This window comes from Erithacus rubecula, assembly GCF_903797595.1.
Source record: "Erithacus rubecula genome assembly, chromosome: 13".
Taxonomy (NCBI): domain Eukaryota; kingdom Metazoa; phylum Chordata; class Aves; order Passeriformes; family Muscicapidae; genus Erithacus; species Erithacus rubecula.
In genome coordinates this window covers 11,878,010-11,894,150 of record NC_136665.1, presented here as the reverse complement: position 1 = coordinate 11,894,150, position 16,141 = coordinate 11,878,010, and the positions used below count along the sequence as shown (strand labels likewise).

Below are 16,141 nucleotides of genomic sequence, written 5' to 3'. Positions count from 1 at the left end.
CTGCGCCCTGCCGCGGGCGGCATCGCGGATTGCAGTGTCCCCATGGAGGCGGAGGATGCGCCGCGCCGTGGGACTGTGCCGGGTCTGCTTTAACCGTGTCCATGTGCTCGGCGCGGCCTCCCCAGCCCCAGCCCCGCTTAAGGTGGCCCGCGGGGCTGGGCAGGGTCTCTCTCCGCTTACTTCAGTTCCAGGGACACAGGCGCGGGGCTTAGGGCACGGGGTTCATGCCAGTTCCGCGGGGACACCCCTCTGACCCCCAACCCGGGGACAAGCAGGGACCACCCCACTCGAGTCCACCTTAAGGGGGGAGGGCGCTCCGGCGGTGTTTGTACACAGTGTGCACACCCTGCCTGCACCCCCTGTGCCCTGCCTGCACCCTCCCGCACATCCCCTGCTCCCTCCTGTCCTGCCTGCACCCCACCTGCACCCCCCGGAGATACTTCTCCATTCCACCCCAACATCCCTGATCCCAGTCTAACCTCATGGTGCTGGCTGAGGGAGCTGCAGCTCCCATGGGGTCACACCAGTGCTACACAGCAGATAGGTGCAGACTCTGTGTTCCCAGAACAAGGAAGGCACCCCACACACACGCTCCGCCAACGCGGGGCTCATCGGGGGACAAACAGGAGATCAGCCCCACCCCATCACCCCAAGAATGAGCAGGACAACAGGAGGCAGGGACAGTGCAGGGACAGGCTGGGGTCTCCATTTATTGAGGCGATGCTGTGGGGCACCCCAGGGGACTGTGCCAAGGCACGGTGGCAGTGGGGGTGTGCAAGGACCCCCAAGGAAGAAACACCATGATGATGTAGCAGCCATGGGGCCCTCAGGCCTTGCCAGGGTCCTCCTTGAGCGTCACCGTCCGGTTGAACACCATCTAGGGAGAAATAGAGGGTCTGCTCAGAGCCCCATGGCGGGCAGGGAGTGCTTGCACAAGTGTGTGCAGGCTGTCTCACTGCCCCTGTCCCACAGGGCTCACCTTCCCCTCTTCACTGTCAGGATCCACAGAGAAGTAGCCCAGGCGCTCAAACTGGAACTTGTCAAAGGGTCGAGCAGAGCGGACAGAGGTGTCAACCAGGGCATTGTGCACCACACGCAGGGAATCCTGGTAGAGGGGACAGTTCAGCCAGCAACCCTACCCTTCTGTTCTCTCCACAGTCCAGCTTCCCCCAGCTCCTCTTCCCCCAAGACACAGTAAAGCCTTGGCACAAGAGGGGCCACATGGAAGTGGGTGCCTCAGGACTGGGTGCAGGAGGTCCTCACTTCCCCATGGCCCATAACTTCAGCTGCTGCCACTACTCACAGGGTTGAGGTCACTCAGAAAGCCACCAGGTACCTCTGATGGGTCCTCAGGATTTTTGTGCAAAAACCTGCCATGACATAAGAGTCTTATCCCAAAGCTGCCAAATGAGGGGACATGGTGCCACTCATGGCACCCCAGAGCATCATCTTCCCCACCAAAGGTCTGGGCAGACCCCAGCAGGGCCTGCTGCTGTATAGCTGTGCTGCTGCTCCAGCACTGCTGGGCTTGTGCTGGCCTCAGCTGGCAGCCAGATACTCACAGCCGCTCGTAGAGCCGCACTTCACAGGCCAGTGGCACCGACACCCAGTGGATGAAAGCTTTGGGCTTTTCTGCCACATCCGACTTGGTGCAGGTCACCTCCAGCTCCATGACACGCCCACTGACATCCTAAGGGAGAGGAGATGAGCTAAGCTGTCAGGCAGCAGTCTTATCCCATATGGGAGGCCTGGGTCTGAACCACCAGCCCCACAGCTTGGGGATGCCTTGTTCCTCACTGAGAGGCACAGGGCAGGCAGAGAGCAGCCACACAGGCAGCCTGAGCCCTCACTGTATCCAGAGCATCCAGCACGAGATGACCATTGCTGCTCTTCCCTGCTGGGGCATGGTCATGTCCTGACATTCCACAGCCCAACTTCATGTCACCAGTGCCCACAGCCACGCACCTTGATGACATTCTGGACGGTGATGACGTAGCCAGCGTGGCGCAGCCCCACCGGCTGCCCGGGGGCCAGGCGCTTGTAGCCCTTATCTGCCTCCTGTAAGAGAGTTCACGGCTGCATGAGGGGTCCCAGCATGGGCAGCAGGTCCCTCCTCCAGCATTTCTCTTCTGCTCCCACTCCTGCCATCCCAGGGCTGTTTGTGTTGCTGTGGGACATTCCCAAGGACAGGCCAGGTTGAGTACCATTAGTTGGACATACTCTTGCAAGGCTGAAGGCAGCATTTTCCCAGTGCCCATCAGAGCTGCTAGCCAATTTGGGAGTTGCAGTAAGGTGCTCCACACCCGCCTGTGACCTCTGTGTGCAGCACCAATATCACTTCTAGTGCTGCCAAGCTCCTGCTGCACAAGCCACAGCTCCAGGAGTGAGGGTAGTATAATCCAATGGGCCTGGCTTACCTCCCTGAAGTCTGTCTCCTCAATGTAGATGGTCTGGTGGAAGGGCACTTTGTGAAAACCACGGCTCTCATCAGCTGGGAAGTTGGGCACAAGTACTTCCAGTGCCTGGGGAGAAAGAGGGTGTGAATGCTGATCTCAAGGAACACCACTCCCACAACAGCCCATGGCAGTCTCACCTTTGGAGCAGGGAAGTTGGTGATGGTGACCTTGAGGGGCTCCAAGACAGCCATGGCACGGGGGGCTTGCTCATTCAGCACCTCACGTGCACAAGCCTCCAGCAGATGCGGCTCCATTGTCGCCTGGGCCACTGTCACCCCAACCTGAGAACAGCGTGCTGTGACCATGCTGGCCAAGGGATGCAGTCATCTGCCCTGTCCCTTCCTATCCAAAGCCTACCCGTGCACAGAAGTTGTTGATGGCCTCGGGGGGGAAGCCTCGCCGGCGCAGGGCTGTCAGCGTGAAGAGACGTGGGTCATCCCAGTCCCTGAGAAAACACCAGAGTGACAACCAGGCATGCTCTGGGTGAGTCCCATCGTGGCAGCTGGCCCTGCTCCTACCTCACAGCGCCTGTCTCCACCAGCCGGATGATCTTTCTCTTGGAGACGACGGTGTAGAGCAGGTTCAGGCGCCCATATTCCCACTGCACAGGGCAGTAAACATCCAGAGCGTTGCAAAGCCAGAAGTAGGAGGAGCGTCTGCAAGGGAGGTACAGGCACAGCCCAGCTCAGTCGCATGGACATACTGTCCCCCAGCACTCTGCAGCCACCAGATGCTGCTCCCAGGTCTAGCTCAGCCCTGGGCCATGCCATGCACAGTGCTCACCTGGCCTGGAACTCCTTGGTGCAGAGGGAGTGTGTAATGTGCTCAATGGAGTCGCAGAGGCAGTGTGTGTAGTCGTATGTGGGGTAGATGCACCTGCAAGGCAGACGCAGTCAGCTCAGGGCAGAGCACAGTGCTGCTCCACTGCTGACACCTCCTCACTCCCAGGAAATCCCACCCTCACCACATGTGCCAGAACATGGCAGGGCCTCCCTACCACTTGTCCCCAGTGCGGTGGTGTGGAGTGAACTTGACACGGTAGGCAACGGGATCCATCTTCCCATCCTCCATCACCAGCTTCATCCTCAGCGTGGCTTCCCCCTCCCCAAACTTGCCCTTTCTCATGTCCTGTGAAGAGGAGGAAAGCTGTAAGCTGAGCCACAGATCCAGAGCCCATAGGCAGGCAGCACCTGCCCCAGCCAGGAGTACCTCAAAGAGCAGGAGTGACTCCTCCACAGGCCGGTCCCGCCACGGCGAGGGTGGTGGGTTGTGGCCCTTGATCTCCTCAACCTTCTGATGGCAGACATATGCCTGACCCCTATAGAGGGGAAATGCCATCACAAGACATGAGTGACTCATCCCCTGAGCAAGGGGGCAAGGGTGTAGAACATCAACACCACCCCAGCACAGTCCTGCTGCCCCACATGCTCACCTGCGGATGAGCTCCAGGGCCCAGGTGTAGAGCTGGTCAAAGTAATCCGAAGCATGAGTCACTGCATAAGGCTGGTAGCCTGGGGAGATAGGTAAAATGGAATAGGTTGGAGGAACTCTAAAGGCCCTGCAGCAAGACCTGAATGCAGGGGTGTCCCTGGCACCTGGCTTGATCGTGCCCTCCCCATCCCGAGCCATACCCAGCCACTCCACCATCTCCCGGATGGCTGTGAAGTACTTCTCCTCCTCCTTCTCAGGGTTGGTGTCATCATAACGCAAAAAGCACACGCCACCATTGGCCTGGGAATGAAGAGATAGTGAGCAGCTGCTCCCTGAGGGACCACAGGCCCAGGCCAGCAGCCAAGCAATGGGGAAAGGCAGGTGACAAGGTGGCTTGGTGCTTTTTACCTTGGCATAGCCAAAGTTGAAGTTGATGGCCTTGGCATGGCCTATGTGCAGGATCCCATTAGGCTCAGGAGGGAAGCGTGTCCGTACCTGAAGAGGCAAAGGGAACACATCTGTCCTTCAGCAGGAGACTTTTACTTTCCCTGACAGCAGTGACAGTGACATGAGCCCCTGGCAATACTGCAGAGCACCCCATGCTGTGTGGGTGCTGCCTCTGGCCGTGCCCCCCGTAAACTGTGTGTTCCCCACCCACTCTAGCTGTGTCACTCTCACATGTGGGACATGGGACATGGCCTCACCTGCCCACCCGTGATTGCCAGGTGCTGCTTCAGCAGGGCCATAGTGTTGGGCGTCACCACGTAGCCCTCAGTCTTGTAGTTCTCTCCTGCAGGCAGAGAATGTTCAGGGCTGCAGCACTGCCCTAACCATGCCAAGCCCAGCAGCCAGGGGGGGAGGGCACAGGACCTCTCCAGTCCTCTGCAGCATGGAGAGCTGGGACCTCGTACAGAGCCAGTGGAGTGGTCCCACATATGGCAGCAGCTCCTCACACTCACCTGGCTTGTGGAACTTCAGGGCTTCTCCCCGTAGCTGCTCCAGCAGTGACTGTGTCTCTGTGCCCATGTCACCTGCAGGGAAATGGGGCTGAGCTCCCTGATCACAGCTCCCAGGGCCCAGCTCAGAAGAAGGTCCAGCAGGAATTAAAGGGCTGGGGAAAAGGACAGTTTCTTACCATTCTCCACCACAGCCACCTTCTGTTTCTCTGCTGGGGCCAGACGGGCCTTTGCCACCTGCAGAGACCAGCACAGCATCCTGAGTGCCCAGCTGTAGCACATATCTTCCCCTCCAGGCCCAGCCTGCTGTCCCCAGCAGTCCCTCAGACCTGTACCCATGCTGGCAGCTCAGCCCAGAGCAACTATTTGGGATCCTGCCTTGACACTTTGCAAGAAAATACCATCCAAGTCTCCAGCTCCCTTTCTCCTTACCTTTGGCTTCTTTTCCAGGTCAGCTTCTGTCTTTGGCCCAAGCAAATGCAGCACCTGCAGAAGAGTGACACAGTCAGGAGTCAGAAAGGCTTCCTGTGTCCTAAGGCCTGGAAGTGTCCTGTCCAGCCGTCACTCTGCTTGCCCTGCCTGCACCTAGGTGGGGCAGGCTGTGCCCAGCGCTGGGCCCTCCAGGGGACTGGCTGACAGGTCCCACACCAGTCCCAGCACACCCAGAGACCACAGCAGCACCTGACGCAGTAACATTGCACCCACCTGCAGGTCCACCTCATTCTTGATGGTCTTCCCGTCTGCCCACCGCAGCTGGTTCCGTGCCTCCCCTGCAGACAGGGCACCCGTGGGCAAGGGGCAGGGCCCAAGCCTGGGGGAGCTTCAGCTGGGGCACTGATGCAGAATGCCACAACCTTTGCCCAGGGCTGTCCCTGTTGCTGGGCGCTTTGGCCCTGCCTGTGTGGGGGATCTGGCAGGATGACATCTCCCCATGGCAAAGGGCTGGCTCTCATGATTCAGGGGAGCAGACAGTGGCACTGGAAGTCAGGCACAGGGATGTGACAGCCACCAGCACCAGGCAGGGGATGCCCTGGTGTCACCACTCACCCATCAGCAGCCCCATGTTGAAGTGGTAGCGCTCTGCCAGCAGCTCTGCTCGGTGTTTGCTGATCACAGCCTCCACCTGGGAGCAGCACAGGAAATTGGAATGAACGAAGGGAGGCAGGAGCATGGCAGGAATTAGTCCAATGTCCCCTGTGCTGTCTCCACCGGGTCACAGCCCCACTCACCGCTTCCTCAATCTGCTCGGGGGTGATGCAGACTCCCACACCACAAGCCCGCTCAAAGTCTGCCACGTCCAGGGGTTCCAAGGGGTGGCTTCTCACGTATTCCAGGGCAGCTGGAAACAAAGTAGGAATGAAAAGCGGAGCCCCTGGATCCGGGGCCGGGTGGGGGCCGGGGCCGCACGGTACCGCTGAGCTGCAGGTCGGTGAGGATCTCCCTGCGAGCGATGTAGCCGACGAGAAAGCCGAGGTGCTTCGGGTCCTTGAGGCGGGCGGCCGTGTTGTACAGAAGTGTCCCGGTGGCCTTGTCCAGCGCCGGGCCCAGCGCGCTCCGAGCCTGTCGCCGCCGGGGGAAGCATCAGGGCAAAACCGCGACCCGGGCCCCGGAGAACCGGCGGCACCGAGGACCGGAGCGGGTCAGGGGAGTGCCAAGAGCCGAGGCCACTCAGCCGGGAGTAGCCGGAGCCGGGAGAATCCCGGGAAGGCTGGGGTCGAGGGGTGACAGAGGTACCACGGTGCCAATGTACCCGGCTGTCATCGGAGATCGGGGTACCGGGTCCCGGGATGACAGGGGTACCGGGGTAGCGAGTCCCCAGGGTGGCTGGGTCCCGAGGTGACACGGGGGTGAGGGGGTACTGGGGATCGAGGACCGGGGACCAGCGTGCGGCCCCGCGGCGGACGCACCTGCAGCACAGCCTGGCGCAGCAGCGCGCTAAGTGCCCCGTTGCGTAGCGTCTCGCGCGCCTTGGTCTCGCTGAGACCGATGCCAGTGAACAACCCCAGCGCCTCCTCCGCCTCCTCCGCCGCCATCGCCGCCGCCGCCGCCGCCATGCTGCCGCCTCCGCCCGGGGGCGGGTCCGCGCCCAGCCAACGGGCAATGAGAGCGCTCCGTCTCGGCCAATGGGAGCGAGGGAAGCGGCGCCGGCCGGGCCAATGGGCGCGCGAAAGGCGGGCTCAGCGCGCGGGCAGTTGCATCATTTAAAGAGACCGCCGGCGGCGGCGGCCACGTGGGGGGCGGGGCTGGGGGCGGGCCCGGGGCGGAGCACGTGTCAGATCCCGCCCTCAGAGCCCCCCGAGCCCCCCTCTCCCGGCGCTTTGTGCCCCGCGGCCGGTGCCCGTACCTCCGGAGTGCCTTTGCGTCTCCCCTGCCCCGGCAGCCCCGGGGGGACGTGCGTGCCCAAGGTCCTGGGGTGGAGAGCGAGTCGCGGTGGCTGCCACAATACGGTTTATGCGGAGCCAGCCTGGCTCGGCATCCCCGGCTCCCCCGGCCGTGCGTGGTCCCTTGGCCCCGCCAGCCCAGTATCCGTCCTTTTCCCTCCTTTCCTGTCCCCCTCGCTGCTATAGTACACCCCTCGTCTCAGTGCCCCCAGGCTTCCCCAGACCGGTGGAACTTTCGCTGCCTCTGCCCAATGTCCTCCTGCCCCCCTCCCCCGTCTGATGTCTCGTCCAGTCTGGTGTCGCCAGCTCTCCCCTTTGGCCCGCCAGCTCCCCCAGCCTGGTATTCTCTAGCTCTTCCGGCCAGTGCCCCTCCAGCCCGATGTCCCTCCCCAGCCCGGTGTCCTCCACAACCCCACGTTTTCTGCCTCAGCCCGGGAGTCCCCCCTCCACCCCAGCTTGGTGTCTCCTCTTAGCTCAGTGCCCCCCTAGCCCAGTGCCCCATCCATCCTACTCCCACCTCAGCCTGAATAGCAGCAGACTCGAGTGATTGGGGAAGGGGCTTTATTGGAAATACTGGGTGGGAGGAGGCACTGGCAGGTCCTGCCAGCCAGAGCCATCGGACACAACCAGACAAGGCAGGTCCTGGCTCCTCCATCGGTGGGTGCTGGAGTCAACGCTGGTGTCACAGTGAGTCCCACACCACGGAGGGGACAGCCATTGCTTAGCGCCGCCATAGAGCTATAGCTCCCTCCCGGTGCCAGGCACTGTGTCTGTCCCCTTGGTGGCTGCCTGCTCCCTGCGTGTAGCTGGCAGTGGCTTTAAGCTGTAGCGGGCACTGACATTGGTACCTGAGACGCTGCGGTACTCGCCCATCTCCGTACGAACGTTCTCGTTCTGGGTGATGGTGAGCAGGACCGGGACAGAGAGCGTCACCTCCTTCCGAAGGACTTGGATGCTGAGCGCAGTGCGCGGGGGGATCTTGGCCGGCAGCTGCACCTCCACGCGCTGCCGGCGAGTGCTGGTTTCGCTGCGCCCTTTCTGCACCGTAAAGATGTTGGCAGCTTCCACGGTCAGCGTGAAGGAGAGCCCGGCTTTGAGGCTGGTGGCATTGCTGAAGTGGAAGCTCTGCCAGAGTGTGGTGCCATATTCCCGGCTGCTGCTGGCTGCCAGTGCCTGCTCCGACTCTGTTTCATTCACCCCCTCAATCTCATCCACCAATACCTCCCGCTCCTCCTCCACCCGCTTCTGCTCCCAAAGGAGACGTGCTGAGACCAAGGGCCGCCCGGGCCGTAGCGGGCGCAGGTGGGACAGCCGAGACTGAAAGTTCAGCTCCAGTTTGTAGTCAGCGAGTCGCTCGCCGGGCCATGCCAGGCAGTGCCAGCCTCCCCGGCCGGGATGCTGGTACAGCAGCCAGACACCTCGCTGCACCACATGGGATGCCACCCGGTCATTGAAGTACCCATATGCCAAGTTGGTCTCCTCTGTCACCACTTTGCAGGCGCCTTGGAAGTTGGGATGCTCGTAGAGGGTGATCTGGGGGTCCCCCAGGTCATGGTGCACGAGGCGCAGTGCTGAGAAGCTGTTGGGCCGATCCACAGAGGGGTACTCGCCCTCCTCGAAGGCGTGCGGCTCCCCCTCGTACTTGGGGTCCGTGTAGGCAATCCATGGCTGCCCCTCCACTTTCAGGGAGGCAATGCAGTCCCCAAAATCCAGCTCGTGCAGGTCAGGCACGTCGCAGGTGAACTCTCGGCTCAGCCCCTCAAAGTTGGCACGCTCGTACACCGTGATCCGGTTCATGGTGCTGCCTGCCCCTGCGAGGGCACAATGTGGGTCACGTCCCCTCCTGTGGGGTCAGGTGGGTTCTACAGGAGATCCGTGAGCAAAGCGCAGCCAGCAAAACCAAACCTCAGCACCCCTTTAACTCTTGTCCTCTGCCTTCCCTTCGTCCACCTCCTCCTGGTCCCCGTGCTCTCACCGTCTGTGCTGGTAACACCCCGCAGCTGTGCCTTTTAGGAAGGGGTGGTGGGACCAGGGCGTGCTGTGGCACGAAGCGAAGGCGATGACAACGCTCACCCCCACACCCTGTGCTCAACCTTGTCCCCACTTCGGTGCTGAGGAACCAACCAGACCCTGCACGGCGGCCGACACACCGGGATGGCAGCTGGTCCCACAGACCAGCCCTGCCGGAAAGTCCTGCCGTGCCCCAGGCATGTGAGACTCTGTGCTGAAGAGTCACCGCCAATTATCAGTGATGCTTCCGCCCTGCCCGCGCTAATTACAGTGTGCATTGCCGGTGGGGCAGGAACTGCTGGCTCACCCCAGCAGGGTGAGAGGGTATCGTGGTGGGGCAAGCTAGCACCCCAAAACAAGAGCCTCTGGAACCCTGGTGATCCCATCAATTGGATATGGTGGCACTGCTCCAGCTCTGTCTCTGAGGATGGCTGGTGCAGATGGGGACACTTCTTTCCCCTTGTGGCTTCATGGCACAGCCAAGGCACTTCTGGGGTGGGGTACTGGACACAGCAGGACGCTGACATCGAACCAAGGCATTGGAAGGCAGCCACTCCAAGCACAGCATGTGGTGGTTTCCTCCAGACTCCATGCAGGTTCCCATGGCATGAACCAGACCTGGCCTCCCCAGGAGCTACTGGTGTGGGGCATAGGGCACGTGCACTCCCTAGCTGGCACCCTGCTGAAACAGGGCTCAGGCAGCTCACCGGTTCTGAGGCAGGTTAAGCCTTTGACTTCTTTGGCTACATGCCCAGGGCTGCCTCATCCACTTGTCCACACAGCCCTCACCAGCCCAGGGCTGTTCCCAAGCCACAGTTCATGGAACAGGGAGCCACAAACCTGATATGAAAAGGTCCCAGTGGGATACAGCTGGATCCTGACCCACCCTTTGGAGACAGTCAGGACCCGCAAAGCCTCTTGGGGCTGATAGGCAAGGTCAGCCCTGGCTGCATGGAGTCCCCCAGCCCCACAGGGGTTTGGTACAGCCTGCGGGAACCCACATCCTGTGGTGGAGAAGGATGGAGACCCCATTGCTCCAACAGTCTGTCCCCCCACAAGTCACCCAGGAGAAGAACCCAGGTGTTCCTGAATTCTCGAACCCTATTTCCTTCAAGCCTCTGTCCCCCAAAGGCCCGTGCCACCCCACACCTCGCCCCTCAGTTGTCCGCTGCTGGTGCCCCACTTTCCCCTGCCTGCAGTGCCAGGACTGCCAGGGTCTCCCAGTTTATTGCCAGATGTCGGGGCGGTTGGGGTTACACCAGACAAACGCTACGGGAAGCAGTTAGTGAGTGGGGGGCCATGGGGGCCGCGGGCAGAGGCCAGGGAAGGGCTGTCCCACTCACTCCCCTGGCGTGCGGCCTCCCAGCCGTTCCCCCCGGGCCGCCACGCTCCCCCGTGCCGGGACCCCTCCTGTGCCCCGCGGCTGCCCTGGCTCCGTGGCCCCCAGCACCCCCCTCCTCGCTGTGTTCACCACCCTGCAGCGAGGCTGGCGGCCGGGGCGGCGCGGGGGGCACGGGGCAGCGTGGGTGGGAGGCGGTGCTGGCATTATTGCTATGGCGGGCGGGAGCAGCGCGACCCTCCCCACGCTCAGATCACAGTCTCGAAGAGCGTCGCCTTCTCCTTGGGGGGCTCTGGGGCCAGCAGCTTGGCTTCTGCCTCTGGCGTCAGGTACTCCAGGTGGTGTTGGCCCCAGATTGGAGTGGTCAGGAGCTGCCAGCGCTGTGGGGACATCGTGTCAGCACCCAGGGACAACAGCACTGGGACTGCCTGGACCCAGCTTGATGAATTCCCCGCAATGCACAGGGATAGGAAAGGGATGAGATTTGGATGGGGGTGGAGGTGAGACTGGAACGCGGAAGGGATTGAAATGGGATTGAGAAAGGGACAGAGATTGCATAGGGAAAAGGGATGAGACTGACACACTGACAGGATTAAGACAGTGATGTCAGCAAGGATGGAGTTTGGGTGAGGCTGAGAGTGAGACAGCAGTGGAGATGGGAATCTGATAGGAGTGAGAGCAGTGAAGACAGGAACAGGGCTTGGATGGGGGTGAGACTAGGATGGGAAAGGACTAAATGACATTGAGAGAAGGACAGGAATTGCAAGGAGACAGTGATGGGGACATGCACAGGATATGGCAGTGATAGGGATAGAGACAGTGATGCAAGTACTGGTGGGAATCAGGTAAGATTGGGAATGAGACAGTGATGTGGATAGGGATGGGATTTGGATGGTAGTGAGACAATGGGGACAGACACATGATTTGGATGGGAATGAGACAGTGATGAAAACAGGGATGGAACCTGACTGTGGATGGGACTGTGATGGCAACATGGATGGCGGAATTTGAATGAGGCCAGGACTAAGAGGAAGACAACCATGACTGAGAATGGGGTGGAGACAGAGGCAGACGTGATCTCGCTGCACCGCCCTCACCTCGCGCAAGGAGCCTTTGCAGCGCAGGAGCTTGTAGATAACAGTGCAGGGGATGCAGAGCATGGAGGAGAGTGCCAGGACCCAGCCGATGGCTTCCCCCCACCACGGGTACACGTATGTCTTATTGTATGTCAGCGGCTTGTAGTTCACCACGTGGAACACAAAGATGCCCTGGGTGGGGAGAGGGAGGTGAGGTCCCTCGGAGCAGGGAGCTGGCGGTCCCCACGCCTGACGCGTGTCACCGCCGTGTCCCTGAGGCGCGCACTCGCCCCACAACCGTGACACGCGTGTGCCCGCAGCGGCCGCCGGGGGGCGCTCCGTGCCCGCGCACATGCGGGGCAGTGGCACACATGTCCCCACGCGCGGTGGCCTCGCTCACCACGCAGACCAGCGGTGTCACCACAGCCCAGCACCACTTCATGACGGGCAGGGGCCGGTAGCCAATCATGCGGGCCACGTCGTCCATGAAGCGGTCGGCACCTGCAGGGAGGAGGGCATCAGCTGGGGCACTTGTGTACCCCCTTGTGTCCCCCTCCCCGTGTCTCCCTTGCCTCACCATAGACCCAAGCAATGACCACGCACTCCCAGAAAGCCTGCCACAGCAGCGTGATCCCGCTGGCCGAGTAGTTGTCAAAGAGCTGGAATACGTACATGCCGCCCTGCCAGGAAGGTGCCCATGTCACCAGCATTGTGCTGGCTGCCCTGCACGCTGTCACACTGACAGTCACAGCCTTGCCAGCACCGGTACCCTGCCTGACATGGACACCCTGCATGCCATGGGCACCCTGCTCCCACAGCACCCCCTCGTCACATACACCCCCCCCATGCCATGGGCAGCTCCACTGACACAAGGGCAGCAGCCCCAGCGAGCTCCAACCCCACAGTGGGACCTCATGGAAGGTGATGCCTCAGGAACAGGCGCAAGTGGCCAGTGTGGGGCTGGCCGGCAGTGTCCCCCACCTGTGTGACCATGGAGAGGTCAATGAGGCAGCAGATGATGCAGCAGAGCGCAGCGGTGAGCTCACGGCGCAGCGAGCCAGCTCCCGGCTGGGGGAACAGGTCCAGGATGCCCGTGATGAAACCCTCCACACCGACAAACTGTGGCACAAAGCAGGGCTCAGTGGGGACGTGCCTCCCATCCTCTCCCCGTTCCCCATCTCCCTGGTTGCCACAGCACCTGGCTGTCCAGCCCCAGCACGAGGAGCATGATGAAAAAGAGCGTGGCCCACAATGGGGACAAGGGCATCAGCGTCACAGCTTTGGGGTAGGCGATGAAAGCCAGTCCAGGACCTGCGGAAGAGTGGGGTCAGAGATGCCACTCAAGGGTGACACAGAAGACACAGTTGGCACCCACTGTCCATCACTCACCAGACTCGGCCACCTTGGAGATGTCCACGCCTTGCTCAGAAGCCATGAAGCCGAGCACAGAGAAGACAACGAAGCCGGCAAAGAAGCTGGTGCAGCTGTTGATCACAGCCAGGATGTAGGCATCCCTGTGGGCACAGCATCTAAGGAAGTGCTGGGGGGCACTGGGGGACACCCCAGGGGCACTGCCTGCAGCTGGCACAGCCCTACCTGTAGCAGTTGTTGTGGAAGCGGTTGTAGCTGCCCAGTGCGGTCAGGGCGCCCAGCCCGATGGCATAGGAGAAGAAGACCTGGGTGCCAGCATCAATCCAGACCTGGGGCGTGACAGAGGGTCAGGGCAGGACAGGGGTGCAGGGGAGGTCTAGCACCCAACTCCTTGCTGCCCTCCCTACTGCCCTCACCTGTGCCTCAACCAGCTTGGACCAGTCAGGTTTCAGGTAGTAGATGATGCCACCGAGTGCACCAGGCAGTGTTACTCCATGGACCAGCAGCAGGATGAGGACCACATACGGGAAGAGTGCCGTGAAGTAGACAATCTGAAGAGTAGTGGGTGGCCATGAGACTCCCCAGGCTAAGGCTCTCTGTCACATGCCACAGGTGTCCCAGCAGGACCAGAGCTTGGGAATGTCCCCAGCAGCTCCTGGAGAGATGTGGGACACAGGCTTCCCACCCCTGTGGGCTGTGGCACAGGAGGGCAGGAGCCAGCAGTGGCATGTGCTGCAGTCCTGTTCTCTCATGCCAGTGGCCCTGATGCATGTACCCCTGCCAGTATTACCTTCCCAGTTGACTTGACACCCTTCCAGATGCAGAAGTAGACAACGACCCAGGTGGTAACCAAGCAGAGGATCATCTGCCAGTTCATCTCCCCTGGCTCGCTGAGGCCCCCAGAGAGACGCAGCACCTTGTTCCTGCAGAGTGGGGCTGTGCTGAGCACCAGCATGACACCCCCAGCCCCAGACGATGCCCTCCTGGTTCCCACACTCACTCCCAAAACTCAATGACAGGTGAGCGCTTGTTGGTCATGTCGGTGCAGCTGAAGTTAGACGTCAAAGTGCTGACAGTGGCATTAGTGCTGACATTGTTGCACAGGTCTGGGTTGAAGAGCTCCGTGCACTGCTCTGTGTTCCAGGAGTGGCCACAGGTGGCCCAGGGCAGGGTGTCCGTCAGTGAATGCACCAGATAAAAGAGCCCCCACACCAAGATCATGATGTAGTAGGAGTTGCAGAAGAAGACGATCACCATAGAGGCCAGACCTAAACCTGTGGCATGGGGAAATCAGAGCCCACAGGCACCTGTGGGCATCTGACAACTAGCATGGAGTGGGATGTGGGGTGTTGTAAGGATGGGGGAAGGACAGAAGAGAACTGACAGGGACAGGACAGGGAAGGCAGCAGCTCTGGACAGGACAAGGGAGAGCTGGTGGGAACAGGACAGGGAAGCTGGCAGTCCCAGGCAGGACTGGACAGGGTGGAGACAGCTGGCAGCATGGCACACGACCAGGGGGGGAGCCGGCAAGACACCTCTGAGGTGGGGCTTCAGCAGCCAGCAGCCCATGAACCAGCAGCATGCAGGCAGGGAGCCACAGGGGCAGGCAAGGCAGGCAGGGCAGCACGGGGTGCCACGGAGCACAGGTGCAGGCAGCTGCCATCCTTGGCCGGGGCACAGGGCGGCAGTGGGACGCGGGCAAGGTGCAGGGGAGCAGGCAGGGCGTGGGCAGGGTGCTGCCAGCCCCAGCAGGCTGTGAGCAGCCGAGGCAGTCAGGGTGCAGGCTGGGTGCCGGGGGCCCTGGGCAGGGTGCAGGGGCCACGGAAAGGGTGCGGGCAGGGTGCGGGCAGGGCGCGGCGTTACCCTTGAAGAGAGGGGCGATGTTCCAGGCGGCGATGCCCCCCTGCTTCATGAACTGTCCCAGGGCTACCTCCAAGAAGAAGATGGGGATGCCGCCCACGAAGACGATGAGCAGGTAGGGGATGAGGAAGACGCCTGGGGCCGGGGGCAAGGGGCTGGCTCAGCCGCCGCCGTCCCCCAGGCCCCCCCTTTTGCTCCCCCCCCTTCCCCGCGCCGCCCGCCAGGACGCAGCGAATGGCAAAGGCGCCTCCGCGCCCTCCCCTCGCCGCGATGTAGGTCGCCACAGGCAGGTAGCGGGGGGCTCCCAGGACCCCCCTCCCCGTGAGTGACTCCGGAGCCCCGCGGGGCGGCCCGCGAGCTGCTCTAAGGCGCAGGGCGAGCTGACCCAGCGCGGGGTGACCCCCAGGCACACACTCCGGGGCGGGAAGGGGGTGCCCCCCACGCCGCGGGTCGTGGGGCGAGCGCGAGGCTCACCTCCGCCGTTCTTGTAGCACAGGTAGGGGAAGCGCCAGACGTTGCCCAGCCCCACGGCGAAGCCCACGCAGGACATGATGAAATCCATCTGCCGGGTCCATGTCTCCCGTTCAGGGACGGCCTCTTTGGGGGGACCGGGGGGTCGCACCAGTGGTGCCGTCACCGTTCGCTCCTCGCCCGCCGTGGGGGGCTCTGTGCCCTCCGCCCCGCCGGCGCCTTCTGCTGAGACGGGGGGAGTGGGGATGCCCACGCCGCCGTCACGCGCGCTCGTGGGGGCGCGGAGGGGGGGGGGGTAAGCACCTCCCCCCCGCGCGCCCCTCTCCGCGCGTAGGGGCGTGACGTCAGATGTCAGGCCGGCGCGTGACGTCACAATGCAGAGCGGTGACTCACCCCGCGGCGGCGGGAGGGGGCGCGCCGCGGTCGCGCGTGGCCGTGGGTCCCCCTCTCCCCCTCCCCAGGCTCATCCCTCCCCGGCGCTCCCCGCTTACCGGAGCCCGCGGGGGCAGCGGCGGCCGCAGCTGTGGCGGCGGCGGCGGCGTCGCGTCGCGGGGCGTCGGGCGGCTGCGGGGCGGCCGTGTCGGTGGGGACGGGGGGCATGTCGCGGGGGGCCGGGGAGCGGGGGTGGGTCGGGGGCGGCTCCGTGGCCGAGGGGGCCTCAGAAGCAATCCACGAAGCACTTGAAGGTGAGTCGGAAGAACCTCATTGAGGGCGGCGGGGCGCGGCGGGGCGGGCCGGGCCGGGCGGGCGGCTCAGAGCCGGGCTGCGGGGCCGGCGCCGCGCGGCCGCT

At 62.5% G+C, this 16,141-nt stretch overlaps 3 protein-coding genes across 4 annotated transcripts; all 3 read right to left on the bottom strand.

Annotated features, from left to right (window-relative positions):
- Positions 1-694: 694 nt before the first annotated feature.
- On the bottom strand, positions 695-6,925 carry QARS1 (glutaminyl-tRNA synthetase 1). The gene is made up of 24 exons (XM_079317085.1): positions 6,751-6,925; positions 6,256-6,403; positions 6,073-6,182; positions 5,891-5,966; positions 5,549-5,613; positions 5,276-5,329; positions 5,023-5,080; positions 4,847-4,918; positions 4,592-4,677; positions 4,296-4,382; positions 4,088-4,187; positions 3,889-3,967; positions 3,666-3,774; positions 3,454-3,584; positions 3,240-3,332; positions 2,975-3,112; positions 2,814-2,901; positions 2,594-2,737; positions 2,418-2,522; positions 1,966-2,058; positions 1,563-1,690; positions 1,304-1,370; positions 980-1,105; positions 695-877 (listed from the first exon to the last, which is right to left on the bottom strand). Exons 1-24 carry the CDS (start codon positions 6,895-6,897, stop codon positions 827-829), a joined length of 2,355 nt encoding a protein of 784 aa, XP_079173211.1. The 5' UTR covers positions 6,898-6,925; the 3' UTR covers positions 695-826.
- Positions 6,926-7,773: 848 nt separating this feature from the next.
- Positions 7,774-10,300, bottom strand: LOC306807487 (epidermal differentiation-specific protein-like). Its single transcript, XM_079317146.1, has one exon. The coding sequence runs from the start codon at positions 9,019-9,021 to the stop codon at positions 7,963-7,965; it is 1,059 nt and encodes a 352-aa protein (XP_079173272.1). The 5' UTR covers positions 9,022-10,300; the 3' UTR covers positions 7,774-7,962.
- A 142-nt stretch (positions 10,301-10,442) lies between these two features.
- Positions 10,443-16,132, bottom strand: SLC6A8 (solute carrier family 6 member 8). 2 transcript variants are annotated; one of them, XM_079317112.1, is made up of 14 exons: positions 15,843-16,132; positions 15,355-15,576; positions 14,884-15,015; positions 14,021-14,294; positions 13,811-13,943; positions 13,437-13,571; positions 13,246-13,349; positions 13,039-13,163; positions 12,848-12,960; positions 12,631-12,768; positions 12,227-12,329; positions 12,050-12,150; positions 11,671-11,841; positions 10,443-10,953 (listed from the first exon to the last, which is right to left on the bottom strand). In XM_079317112.1, the coding sequence occupies exons 1-14, from the start codon at positions 15,949-15,951 to the stop codon at positions 10,822-10,824; spliced, it is 1,992 nt and encodes a 663-aa protein (XP_079173238.1). In that variant the 5' UTR covers positions 15,952-16,132; the 3' UTR covers positions 10,443-10,821. The 2 variants fall into 2 exon arrangements, with proteins under 2 accessions (XP_079173238.1, XP_079173239.1); XM_079317113.1 differs by having other exon boundaries at positions 15,355-15,573; positions 15,843-16,131.
- Between the last annotated feature and the right edge of the window lie 9 nt (positions 16,133-16,141).